The sequence below is a fragment of the Amblyomma maculatum genome, chromosome 6 (genome assembly GCF_055883805.1).
Source record: "Amblyomma maculatum isolate TAMU_Amacu chromosome 6, ASM5588380v1, whole genome shotgun sequence".
NCBI classification, from domain to species: domain Eukaryota; kingdom Metazoa; phylum Arthropoda; class Arachnida; order Ixodida; family Ixodidae; genus Amblyomma; species Amblyomma maculatum.
In genome coordinates, this window is record NC_139349.1 from 58,941,345 (window position 1) to 58,955,896 (window position 14,552).

At 43.7% G+C, this 14,552-nt stretch overlaps 1 protein-coding gene across 1 annotated transcript in view; it reads left to right on the forward strand.

Annotated features, from left to right (window-relative positions):
* LOC146185839 (uncharacterized) overlaps positions 1–14,552 on the forward strand; it is a 102,995-nt gene that overhangs the window by 51,418 nt on the left and 37,025 nt on the right. Inside the window, exon 2 of the mRNA XM_084607930.1 lies at positions 10,175–10,383. Within this exon, the coding sequence (XP_084464056.1) occupies positions 10,175–10,383 (209 nt within the window). The remainder of the gene's footprint in view (positions 1–10,174; positions 10,384–14,552) is intronic.

Below are 14,552 nucleotides of genomic sequence, written 5' to 3' on the forward strand. Positions count from 1 at the left end.
GGCAAACGGTACAATGGCTGGGGAAGCATGATGTCAGTGAGGTCTCTATAGAGTTTCATCTTGGTGACATTGCACAGATATTCATGAGAGAAACGCACATTTAACAACCTATAAGCAAGCATAACTTTACGCAGACGTCCAATCACAAATCCAATCCGGCACCGCACATATTTTGACATGACGACACCACGAACCCTTGAAGGAGTCTGCTGAGCCTGACTTTAATCACTGTCCGGAGAAATAGATTGTTTTGATCGCGTAGATAAATAAAGCGCGATACAACCTGGCGCATAAATAAATGCACAAGCCCTAGTCCTCCCTTCTTGGCAGGCAGGAAAAAATTCAGGCAATAAAGAAAAAAAAAGGCGTGGCGTAGTGGTACAAGTCGAACCACTACGCCACGCCTTTTTTTTCTTTATTGCCTGAATTTTGCAAGACAGCACAAACAAGACAATGATATAATAATCCTGCCATGGGCTGGCTTCGTCGTTCTAAAATTCCTTTAGCTCCATTGGTTTATCGAGATTGTGAAGTTTGTCAATGGCAATCCTGAGTGGTTGCCAAAGGTAGAACCTTTGATGGAACCACTACGCCACAACGTGTTGTTTTAAGTTTGTTGCCTTTAATGCTGTAAGGTACAATATAACCAAACACTACAATACAACACTATACAATGCAATATACAATACAAAATAAAACAGTAAAGTACAATGAAATATAATACAATACATTAGAATACATTAGAATGCATTAAATAAATGCCTGCCATGTAGAACTGCTAACTGACCATGTGCAATGCGACATTTTTATTTCCTTCGGGTTTTCAAACAGGACCGCAGTTTCTTCGCTGCAGTCTCTGACGTTAAGGATTTCATGGATTTTCTGAATGATCTCCACAAAATATTCATGTACCGACCGGGTCACAAGGTCGCAGTGCCGGAAAGTCATTACACTGTGTGCAAACCTAGCAGGAAAATTGTGTCGTATGGTATTTCTGCGTCCTACACAGGTGAATACCTAATACCGTGAGGTGTGAGCGGGAGATATTTCTTCCGTGTCGTTGCAGCACATCCCAGGAGAACACGGTATTACTGCAGTGAATAAAGACGTGTTCTACGTTCTCCTCTTTTTCGAAGAGGAAACACTGCGTGTCCCAAGGTACATAAACGCTTTTTTCGTTCAGCCAGGTTTTTACTGGCAGGGTACCTGTGTGGAGGTGCAAGAAAAAAGGTTTTCGTTTGCAGGTGTGACCCACATCTTTTTCACTCGCTCTAACACGTTTCTCCCTGACGCTCGTGAGAAAACGATTGTAATTATCCTTGCCTAGCGTGAGGATGATAGGTAGCGATAAAAATGACGATGCAGTCAGTGATAATGATAACGATGGTAGTAGCGATGGCGATAGCGGTGAATTTAGTTGAAAATAATGATAGGAGGTTTAGCCATGATGACGATGAATGCAGTTAGTGAGAACAGTTCTGTAAAGTGGCTTTTGCCATTTCCGTTATTCAGCAGACTTGAGCGAAGTCTTGTAAATTTTCATAAAGGTTCAGACGGCTGCAAAGCACGAAACGCGTTGAAGTATTTCAGTGGTTGACAAACTATGAGCTATACAAGTGCAATTTTCTGATGTTGATTTAAGTAGTATATATATTTTTTTCAGTTTGTGACAAAATCCCTGGTCACCCTTCCGAGAGCGTAGGTGCAGCTAATGACCGAAAGCCCCTTAAGAAAGTGCATGTGCGAATTCAGGTACAATAGCAGTGTTTTGGCAACTGTTTGCTGCGTACATATACCACTGTATACGAGACGAATAATTGTCACTAGGTGGCAGCATTTGCACTGGCTGATTTGAATAACGTTTGTGTATTTATGAAAGTCTGCTTTTTTTTTTTTTCGGCGATAATGGTAGGTTAAAATCAGCCCAGAACTTGTATCACATCTTGAATATGCTCTGCTTGCACCTTGAGGTCTGACGTGAATTGTGGCCATTTCTCACCGGAACTTTTTAGAGCGCTTGCACAACAGCCTGCATTCACCAATTTTGTCGTTCTCGGTGCGCCCCTTGTAGGTGATAGCCGGTAGGGGATAACTGAAAGGAAGTTAGAGTCTGTATTCTCAGATTCGCATCTGTTTGTCCGATTCTTGACATCTGGCAGGTTCAGTTGTGTATATCTTCCAGACCGTATCTGAGGCTGAAATAAACTAAAGAATACTTAAAGTTCACTGAAGGAACTGCATTCGGAGAATACGAACGCATTAGCGGTCACGAAGTTTTCATTTTTATTTTTTTTGCTTTTTATTGTGTTTATTTCTTTATTTTCCTTTTTATTTCTGCATTATTACTTGTTTAATGTTATTTTATTTGTTTTGTGCGTTATTTCTTGTTTCAGTTTTTTATTATTTTACTTTTTCATATCTTCACCGCTATTATTACCGCCATCAAGGCGAGAAATGGCATCACAAATGTGGTCAAGATAGTCAGAATGGCCGAGGAGATCTATACTGACCTATACAGTAGCCGAATTAACCAGGGCAATAAGGAGATTGGCCGTAGTGAAGAGCAGTAAGATGTTCCACCAGTAACGAAGGACGAGCTTAAGAAAGCTTTGGAAGGTATGAAAAGGGGAAAGCATTTCGGGAAGATCAGGTAATCCCATATCTGTTGAAGTTCGGGGGGCGTGGACCATTGTGCTAGAAAACCTGGCCATCTTGCACACGCACTACTTGGTGCCATCGACGGTACCGGAATCGTGTAAAAACACTAACATATCGCAATTCATAAGAAAGGAGACCCTAGGACTTCAAAAATTACACACCATTCAGCTTACTATCAGTTACATATAAGGTATGTACTAAGACAAAAGCTAATAGAATCAGGACAACCTTAGACTTGAATCTACTAAATGATGAATCAGGTTTTCAGAAAGGAATACTCTACTTTCGATCATGTCCATACTATCAACCAGGTGATAGAAAAGCGCTCGGAATATAAGAGCCCTTATACATAGCATTCATTGATTACGAAAAAGCGTTTGACTCAGTCGAAACATCGGCAGTCATGCAGGCGTTGCGAAATAGGGGTGTAGGTATGCCGTGTGTGAAAGTACTGGAAGATATCTATAGTGGCTACACAGCAACCATAGTTCCGTATAAAGAAAGTAATAAAATTCCAGTGAATAAATATGTTAGCCAGGGAGACGCGGTCTCTCCAGTATTATTCACAGCTTGCTTAGATGAGAGAGAGAGAGAGAGAGAGAGAGAGAGAGAGAGAGAGAGAGAGAGAGAGAGAGAGAGAGAGAGAGAGAGAGAGAGAGAGAGGGAGAGAGAGAGAGAGAGAGAGAGAGAGAGAGAGAGAGAGAGAGAGAGAGAGAGAGAGAGAGAGAGAGAGAGAGAGAGAGAGAGAGAGAGAGAATTGAATAAAAAGGCAGAGAGGTTAACCAGGCGATGCCCAGTAGGCTAGCCTGCACGTGGGGAGGGGAATAAAAGGAGAAAAAGACAGGAAAGAGCACCAAGGAAAAGAGACTTTCACATGTCCAGAGATCTATAAGAGCGTACACAAAGTCTTGAACTCTACCTCGAGTTCTATAAAAATTTAAGGAGCGCCTTCACTGACTTCCTTTGGGATGAAAGAGTCATCCAAGGGCCAAGAATCTTAGTTTCGGTAAGAGCGCGCGAGTCCAAGCGGTGGAGTATAGCAGCCAGGAAGGCACGCGCACGTTCAAACTGAGGGCAGTCACAAAGTATGTGCGCAATAGTTTCTACACACCCGCACTGCTCACGCATTGGAGAATCTACCATTCCAATTAGATGGGAATAGGCGTCTGTAAACGCCCCTCCTAGCCACTGGCGACACAACATTGTATCATCACAGCGGGGGAGATCGAGTGGTACCTGCAGTTGAAGTAACTATAGTCGAAGTGGTGCGAGCGGGACGTGCATCCTTAAGGCGTAGACCATGATGAGGTATTCAGAGACTCAGAATGGGAGCAGTTCGGGATAAGGGTTGATGGAGAATACTTCAGTAATCTGTGATTCGGTGATGACGTTGCCTTGCTAGGTGACTCGGAGGATGAACTGCAAGCAATTATCGATGATCTAGACTGGAAACGCTGAAAGGTAGGCCTAAAAATCAATATACTGAAGACTAAAGTAATGTCCAGCCTTGGGAAGGAACAGCGGTTTGCAATAGGTAGCAAAGGACTGGAAGTGGTAGTCAAACATGTCTTCTTAGGACAGGTAGTAACCACAGATCCGCACCATTAAAATGAAATAACCTGGATAATTAGATTAGGATGGAGCGCATTTGGCAAGCACTCGCAGATCATGACTAGCCGCTTACCGGTATCGCTCAAGAGGAAAGTATACAACAGTTGCATCTCACCTGTGCTTACCCATGGGGCTGGACGTGGAGGCTAACAAAAGAGAGCTATGGAACGAAAAATGGTAGATGTAACGTTAAGAAATATGAAGCGTGAAGAGTGGCTGAGAGAAATAACTCGAATTAATGACAGTCTAGTGGAAATTAATAAGAAGAAATGAACATGGACAGGGCGTGTAGGTGGCCGGAAAGGGTAACGAATTTGATACTAAGGGAAGGAAAGCGTGGCAGGGGGCGGCAGAAAGTGAGGTGGGCGGCTGAGGCAAAGAAGTTCGCAGGGGTAAAGTGGACGTCGATAGCACGGGGCCGGGTTAATTGGGGGAATATGGGAGAGGCCTTAGCCCTGCAGTGGGTACAGTCTGGCTGATAATGATGATGGTCATGCTGACCCAGGAGTGAGCAGAATTCGCACTTCCCAGGACCATCATAGCAGCTCGTGTAACATGCACGATCCCATTCTTTACCGACTGCATATAAAGCCATTATGCTGATGGCTGTCAACAAGGCGTTGAAAAGAAACGGGGCTTTCCTTCTGTAAAATTTTGCAGAACCATTTTGCTCGTTGACTTCAGGCTTCTTTGGCGGCTCGTGAGTGTCACCGGCAGGAGGCGAAACGGGCCGCCATCTTGCCCGTTGACTCCGCAACCTCCGCCGTATTAGTGATCGATTACTCGCCTACGCGTTGCAAGCATTTAGGGGCGGCAACGCGACAGGGTGTCGACATGAAAGGAGGAGATCGAGTGGAGTGCACTAGAGTCGGGTAAACCAGTGTTTACACCGGTAGAGAGGGACAAGAAGCTTTGAACGAAGTGATCGAGGGTGTATTTTTTTTTGAGAAATTATAGGAACTCATTTATCTCATCGAAATATTTTTTTTGTGTGAATGCTTTTATCGCCTTTCGACGCTTGCTACGCTTAGGCTGGCTTTCTAAGTGACATCTTATTCGGGAAGGATGATCAACAGCCTTTCTCTGCCATTTATTATGGGGTAATGGTTTTTATTGCATGTGTGGCGGTCTTAGTTTTCCTCTGGCCGTTCGTTTAAGCAGTAGTTTCCGCACCATAGGCAAGCACGCAGTAAATGATACAGTTACTGACATCGAAGCTATGGCTAGCTAGCGTATCAAAGCTAGTGCACATGGAACGATTGCGAAGCAGTGTAAGTTGAAGCTTGTGTCTGGTTAAAATAAAAAAAAAACTAAATTTGATTTGACGGAAGCTAGAATGTATTTCGCAAAGAAGTACCGCGCAGCTTTCTCGAAACGAACTCAAGGAACAGGCCATGTCGCCCACAAGTGCCCGCAAGGCGGCTTGTATTCAGATAAGCCAGCTTACATGGCCAAATATTGTTGCGGTTTGGTGCTATATCCACGTGCTGCAACTCATTCAGCCATTTCATTCGACTTAGCCATGAGGTGAAAATCAAATCCAACGATGTGTTCAGCCTGGAGCCGTCGTGTGACTTGCCTTAAGGCGACTTTCACGCCGGTTGAACGTCTGAGGACATTGTTTCCGTAGTAGATGGCATGGGCGCTCGACTACTCAGCCGGGGGAGGGGGGTTCGGTAACCACCGCGGCGGCACGTTGAGATGGAGGCGACACGCAAAGCGCCCGTGTGTTGTGCATGGGATCTTAGTGCATATAAAGGAATCTCATGCAACTGATATTATTCGGAGCCCTCCACTAAGACGCCCTTCATGCCCGATGTAGGTTTGGGACGGTAAATCTCATAGATATCGAAGAACAGGAGACGACAATTGATCTTTACTCTTTTGTCAAGAGATGCGTAGGTATTTTCAAAGCAAAACATAAACGCAAACTGAATGCAAGCACTGCACTCATAAAGCCTTGAAACTAATTAAGATAATTTTCAAAGTATTTTTGCACTTTTTTCTCCACTGAAAGAAAAAGAATATAAAAATTTTGTTTTGTCCTCAGCATTAACACCTCTAGTCGCACTTGATCCACATACAAAGGTGCGCCAGTATAAGGAAACCGAACAGAGAATAAAATCTCAGACGTGACATGTATTTATGTATTCCTAAAAACAAAAGTTATCGCTGGTGTTATTTATAGCACTAGCAGAAGCAATATCATCGTCGAACATCACAGGCGCAGACACAGGCGTAAACTTGATATAGGGTTCACGTTAGAAGATCTGGAACATTACAGACGATGGTGTAAGAGCTAGCAGACCGTATTTTTTTGTGTGGCTACAAGAGCTCGGCGATTAGTTTCAGTGCCTGCAGACCCTTAGGTCACACGGAATTTCGCTATTACTGCAAAATATCACGTTAGTCAAAACTTGTTCCATTCCTTTCAACCAAAACTTAAATGAAAGTCAGAGTACCGCATGCGTGGGGCTGCATGCGCATTTTCTGATGTATGCTACTTATCAGTTCTGTACTGATTGTATATCAAAGCAAGGCTTAGCAGCCGCCTGTCGGTACACACGCAACTGCCTTATTTCGTTACTGACACTACACCCTGCGTTTCATGCATCCCTATAACTGCTTAACAGACGCAAAGAAAAAACAACTAAACGTAGCCCAAACGTAGCCACCCATCAGGTACTTCAACAAAATGAACGCCAGATCAAGTCTCTGTCTTCTAACGCCTGGTTTCTTTTCCCGAGTACCCGTACGTCTCTGCTGTATCCCGCGCCCCTTGTCCTACGTCTTCCGATTCTCCTCGGTTTGACTGCCACGTTGCCTTTCGTGGCCCCCTCTCGTGCCGACCATACATTTTTCTAGGCCATGCGAGTCGGATGTCGAATCTCGATGCGTTTCTATGCACGCCTCTGGGAGAGAGATGGATTTCCTGCCGGCCAGCCGACGTACGCGCGTGCACTGAATACATCATGTGGGGATGAATAATCGCTGAACCGCGGCGACTGGCCGAACGCCACGCGTGGGGCTCCGCGAACGCTCTCGAGTGCGGGAGCGTGCTCTGGAGGGAGGCGCCAGCGAGCCGCTGACCGAAAGATTCGCGCGCAGAAGGAGGCGGTAGAGGCCTAAGGAAGAGGAGGCGAGCGGTGTTCTCGAATGGGAATGCCATGTAATATTGACGAATGCAGGAGTCGCTCCCCGAGACACAATGGACGGAAGTAGAACCGATATGCTGGTGCCTGCGCGAGGGCCTTTGGTGGGGCTGTGTGTTACCGCTGGTTCTAAGGCAGAGGGCTATGACCGCGTCTTGTCTGAGCGGAGCTGCATTCGAATGGTCAAAGAGTGCCGCAAGATCGCCCCGGTAGGTGAGGCCACAGCGGAACACGTAAGCTACGAGTGATGCTGTGTTCGAGAGGGCTAAGCTGTGGCACATTAATGCGAGCGATATCTTTCGCATTCTCTGTGGGGTCAATGCACGATACAATAGGCTGATGTATGACACCGGCTCTCTCCCTCTTCAAGCAATAGATGAAGAATAAGAGGACGAGGATAAAGAATAATAAAAGCTCTCATGTTTTCCTCCTTGCATCGTGCGCTGGCAACCTGGCAGCATAGAAGATGCTGTGCCTTTGCATCGATTGATCAAATTACGGAGCGCTAATTCTCACTATACGATAAGCATTAGACCTTCTACTGGCTTGAAGAACTAATTTGCGGCGTAATGAGAAAAATCTAACTGACATTGGCTGACGTTTCCCCCGCTTTCCAGGGTGCCGCTCCGTTGGATTGTTCGCAGGGCAACTACCTTCTGGATGTACATTCCTCCGCCACCGGGAGAGCTATTTCCATCCAAGGTTGCCGCCATCAAAATTCATTCCTTGGCAGCCACGTCCGAGCCCCCGATCATTTTTCCCACAAGTGGAGCGAAATTTCCTCTCTCCCTTTTCCCACCAGCCCAAAGCAGGTGGCAGGTGGTGTTATACAATTATTATTTTATTAATGTTGTGTTCGTACATGCGCCACATATCTTTTCTAACGGTGCTTCTAGTGTCATCGTACAAAATTTTGTGCGAGCTCAAACTCGCATGGCACGTTTGGAAATGAGATTGGGAGTGTTCTTACTGATTTTTTCACTGCCATAGCTCTGCACGCAACATTTTGAGCAGCTATTGTACTCGCCACTGCATTTGCTGAGGACTCGGGAGGTTTGCATCCAAGCTTCTAAGCATCTTATCTCGGCTGTCCCTAACGGTAACGAACATGCGGAATAGAGAGTGGGCACTGCCCTGTTACAGCGATCGTCTCTGTAATCAATTAACATCAAACTCCGTCCACTGCCGGACAATAGCCCTTCCCGTCGACTTCAGTTTAAGTCCCGTGTGTACTGGGATAAGATTATCACCGAAAATTCATTCGTCATTCTCACTCTTGGTCACGCTGTCATTGCCTTGAAACTCCCTCTGAAGCCCTCAGGGGCCATCGCGTTACATGCCCTGTACATGGTCATTTTTTTTATATTTCAACTATAGACACCACTAACTCGCATGTTTTCATTGACCAACACTTTTTCCTTCTTCTCACAAATGCTATAACCTTCACCTTCCTTTGTCACTACTCTGCAAGGCAATTTTTCACCTTACAAGCTCCGTATGCAGCGACTGCGCTGCGAATGGAGCGCAGGAAATATCATTTCGCCGCGAAAAGAAAAAGAACTGCGTTTCTTTTTTGTTCGCAAGTGTTCGGAAGTAGTGCTATGGCGACAGGAGGGACAGGCGTCATTAGAAGAATATGATTGGGCAGTGGTTAAACAGAAAAAATGTTTAAAGAGTAATGAATGTCTGGCAGCAAGGAAGCTAAAGCAAAATATTAACAACATTGACTAATTGCTCTAAGACGAATTTTTTCTGCTCGTTCTGTTAGCTGACGCCACCAACGAAACTCCGATTTTATGGCCAGCGCTAGAACTTCCTCAGATCTTTTTCTCTCTGTTTCTTTCTCTCCCTTTCTTTTCCTCTCTCTTTATCTCTCTCTCTCTCTCTCTTTCTCTCCTGCTGTCTCATTCTGAGCGCACACGCACACACTGTACAGTAAAATTGTATTCTGGTTTTTACATCGGTTGCTGACGTGTCGTTTCCTTTGTGTTTGAATTTTTTTGACCGCATCTTTCAGAGCTTCATCATTGGCATCTGTTTTCCTAGTGATATATATGAGCCATATTCTGAAGTAAACAAATCCTTTTACTAGTAGCTGACAATATTCGTTTATACTCGATCCGTAGCACTATTGCAAACTCATCACCATAATTCGGCATTTATGTTGAGGTAAGCTTATTGATATTGAAACTATAGTCAGTGCTTTCTGCACTGAGGTTATAAAGGCATATTCTCGAAGCATAGCCTCTAAGGCATAATAGATCCAATCTCTTGAGTGTATTAAAGCTCTCGTGGCTTGCATTTGCAAGTTTTATTTTGGGTACTCATGCTTCCTCTAATTCACTCTGAAACTGAAGCCTTTGGTGACGCCAGTAAGCATTCCATTTTTGTTTCAGCTGAACCATTTTTCAATTTCTAACAGAATATTTTTCTTGGCAATATGATCCTTTAAAACAACGCTATGCTAGTCTCCTACATGTTGTGGCACCGGCCTGCTGCATGAAACTCGCAATTCCGTAAACTACTTTAGTAATAAGAGTCAGTAATAAGAGCCGGAAACCTGTGAATGCACTGCATTCACACGTTTCCGGCTTGCTGAAACTCGTAGGAGCGTGACATTCTTAAACCAAAATATCCCAGCCCCTGCAAAGTTATTGATTTATGGTTATTAGTGTTTCGCCTTAGAGAAAGCAAGAAAGTTTGAGTAAATAGAAATAAAGATCGCGAACAACGCGTATGCTCTCTGCCTACAGGGCTCAGTGAGGGTCTGCGACTGGTGCGGCTGGACATGCCGAGTGCTGTGATACGAGGCGACCCTGTCTGGCTCAACTGCTCATTCGACCTCGAGTCGGATGACCTGTACTCGGTCAAGTGGTACAAGAACCATCGGGAGTTTTTCCGGTACCTGCCTAACGAGAACCCGCCGGGACAAGCCTACAAGTTATCGGGTGTCTACGTAGACGTGAGTCTGTCGTCTTGCTTTTATGCGAGGTCCTCTTTTCCGTAACGGGCCCACCCGGTCTAAGGTTTTCAGAAATATATTATATATATATATATATATAGCATAAGTAAATAGACGTACTTGGTTGTTAGAGGTTACATAAAAGTGAAAAATTGCTTCATACTGTTTCCAAGTTTATTTGTAGTCGACGTTTCGGCAGGAGCCCTGCCTTTCTCAAGTCTTGAGAAGGCAGGGCTCCTGCTGAAACGTCGACTACAAATAAACTTGGAAACAGTATGAAGCAATTTTTCACTTTTATATATATATATATATATATATATATATATATATATATATATATATATATATATATATATATATATATATACCAAAACTATAATTTCTACAATTTTGTTGTTAAGGTTTGTATTTAAATTGTGCGTGTTACAAAGATTGGACATAAATCACTTGCAAAGGGAAGATATAATCTGCAAATACAAATTTCTTATATATGTGTCTTAGAAATGAACAATTACTGAAAATAATCCTGGTATGCGCCGGGTCGGGCTGCAAAAAAAAAAAAAGAATAAAGAAACCTATGGAGCTAATCTGAAGGAATAGTTGAGGTCACTGACTGTAATTCAATCTAAAATCTCCGTGCAAAAGCCGGTGTACGTCGACTAAGTCGCAAATTCTCTCCTGGTTTTCTTCTACCGGCGCCTATCCAGCACATGTAGTGATTATAGTATTTAACTCAAGTATGTGTGTTTGCAGAACATGTAGCCCGGAAATTGTTAAATAAAAAGCAGGTTTATTATCATATGTCTGTAGTTGTATATTAAAAAGTACTTGAATTTCAAATCGCCATCTTCTCTCATTTCTTTTTTCCTATTTTGTTCTGCGCTTGTAACGTCATAGGATAAAAAACAAACAAGCAGGCTATACGGGTGTATGACCAATTTTAATCCTAATTTGCTGTAAAATAAAATTAAAAGCTTGCTGAGAAGAGTCTTCACTAAAGCAAGACATGAGTATGATTCATTAGTAATGTGTGGGTATATATGCATGAAATAACTTGCGTCCTTTACTCAGCTTCTTAGTGAAGGAGAGATAGAAATTAGAAAAAGTATGCATAAATTCTCCCAGCAGGAAGGAATGTATAAAAGATATTTATGAGCACCAAAACTGTTCAAAGGATGCAGTACGAGAGATTGTGATCGTGAGGTTGTACATCAGGCTTGTATTTATTCCACACCTGTATTTGGGGCGTATCTTCTTGAGTGATACTACCTTCAATATATACCATTAATTCTACATCCAATGCCGTCCTGGTGGAAAATGTCAACGACACCCTGACCTAAAATAGGGAGCGTCGTTGGAGCCTCAACATTATCCACGAGACGTACAATAACGCTACTCAATCCCACAACACACTATAAGCTATTTTTCTACACTTGTTCGGGAGCGTTCCTTTTCAAAACATAGCTAACTTCAAAAGTAATAATTATTTTTGTATCCAATGCTGGTTGATTTGTTTGTGAAGTTTAACGTCCCAAAGCGACTGAGGCTTTAAGACACGTCGTTGTGGAGGACTCTGGAAATTTCGACCACCTGGGGTTTTTTAACGTGCACTGACATCGCACAGTACACGGGCGCCTTGCTTTTTGCGTGTTTATGCGGAAAGTGTAGTTCTGACTTGACGACAGGCTGCTTCTGCACTGCAACACTGCACACGAAACGCAATGTAATGACTCCCACAACACAGAATATTACTCAGGCGTAATTTCATTTGTGCATTCTGTACTATGTTTGCGGCAAAAGAACTGGTATGACTACATATATATTTTTATTTGTCGCTTCTTTTTTTTTACAGTTTCAGAGAACTTTATATTGCTATGTTTTTGAATACTCGGCCGAATGCTACGAAAGTCTTGCTCTGCTTTATTAAAGGGAAGGAACGCTACTGCGTGCTCGGGACACAAACTTGCTAAATCGTTCTTGGGGCGCTGGGCACGCAGCGTGCAAATTGCGCGTGGAAATTGAGGTGGCCTAAGTTGAGGCGCTACACATTGAGCCACGCTCTTGCATCAAGAGCGACCCTCGTTTTTTATTATATTTCCCCCACATCTTTTGCCAGACGGCCGCCCCAGTTTTTTTACATAGGGCAACAAAATAAAGACAAAATGAATACGAAAAGGTTGTGCCACCATTATTGCTTTCCAGCCACGCGTTCAAAACTGTGTTCGTGTAAGCATGAAAGAAGCGCTCAGTTGCACGTCTTGCTTGGGAAGGTATTGGCCAATAAAAGGCTTCTTTCAATTATGATAATTAAATCAGTACCTAGAAAAAGCGGGCGCTGTGAGGCATTGAGCGACTAAAAATAAACTATTATGTTTTAATGTCAACTTTTGAATAGACGTAATACTGACAACCGATGTAAAGAGTTTTAACTGCTCCTTCCCCCTTCCCCATCGCTTAAACGTGTTCTACTGCCCTCGAGCCGTGATTCCGAAATCGAATGTTCGCAGTCATATGTCATAAGGAAGGCGCAGCTAGTGGCGATGCTGTCTACGAGTGGAGTATTGTGTGGGTTACAGCCCGCACAAATCCACCGAAACAGAAGTTTTCAAACAAATCTGCCAATTTTGCCTCCTAACCATGATGTCACTGTCTCGTGAATAAAAGATGAATAGGTCCTGGAGCACGCTATAGGCAAGTTGTTTCAGTGTAAATATATTTTCAAAACGTCAGAATAAGCACGTGCCGCAGTTACCAGCGGGTGTAAGTGCCGTTATCACCGTGGCCCATAAAAAGAGAGACGTAAAGAAAAGTTTCCAAAGTAATTTCCTAGTTTTAGAATGCATCTGTCAACTTGGCGGTTCGTTAACACCTCAACAGCCCCTTTAAAAAGCAGTAAGATATGCAATAACATTTGAAGTTCCACAGTGCTCGGCAGCTTGAAATTTGAGTGGCCAATTGTGCGCCTTTTAAGGCGAAAGTTGTACTAGTTACGCTGAGGCAAGGTCATCAGCGCCAGCAATCGGGCCTCAGGTGTGGTCCGCAGAGCCGGCTGTGGCCGCTTCTTCGTTTACTTCACACACTTTCTGCCTCTTCCGGCAAACTACATTCGTACCGGTACATATTTCTACAGATATGCAACATTACCTCACGCAGTGCCACACAGCCTTCGAGTCCCCTCCATACCCTTTCCCTCCACTGCCAACGCTGCTCCTCTCGCTCGCCTCCTGGGATCTCCCTTTTCAAAATGCTCTCGACACCTTCGTTTTGTCTAGACCAGTGTGTGGTACCTTTAAGTTCACAGACAGCCGTGGATGAGCTAAACCACATCAAACCGTGTCTGACCATACTTAACCTAGCTTCCACTCTATGCTTCCACCCAGCTTCCATACTTCCTATAAATAAGGTTCAAATCTATGTGACTCTAACCTAGCTTACCAATACGGAATAACCGAGCATAACAAATCTTTTGCTGGTATACCTGGGCTTAACCGATCTAAGCCGTAGTAATTTTGTTCCTTGATGAACTTTCTCCTGGTCCCATTTCTCTCTTGTTTCTTTGTACACCCCGCTTCCTCTTACTTTTCATGCACTACAGTGCTGCCAACCACAAACATTTTAGATTAACCTCCCTGCCTTTCCTCTACATCTATTTTTCATACTGAAGTTGCTACCTTCCCGAAATGTCATAATAAATATTTGCGGCCATGTCTTCTAGCGCTCAGTGTGCTTCGCGTTACTCCACTTTAGACAAGTTCTTCCTGAAGAGCAATATAATCACGCATGTGCTACATTTTCTCGCTAATAGACTTGTTCACAAAATCAAACGGGAGGAGGAGCGAACACCCAGCCTTAGCAGACGGCGACACCATCGATTCTTCCTCCTCCATCGACATTATTAGATTGACTAGCCTTTTCTCATTTATTTCACGGTATCATTTTTTCTTTCTTGATTCCCTTTATACACTGAGGCATTAAACAACGTCAACAAAAAATACCTGCCAATGCCTCCCGCCATCCTCCATCTTCGCCGGTGACATCTTACGGCGTACACGCACGTCATTATTTTGCCTTATAATGTGGGACCGAAACATTTGCACCCTTGTTTATTTTAAGAGAGAATACGGGCCATTGTTTAGAATGTTCAGTATAGATAATGGATGCTAGGAATT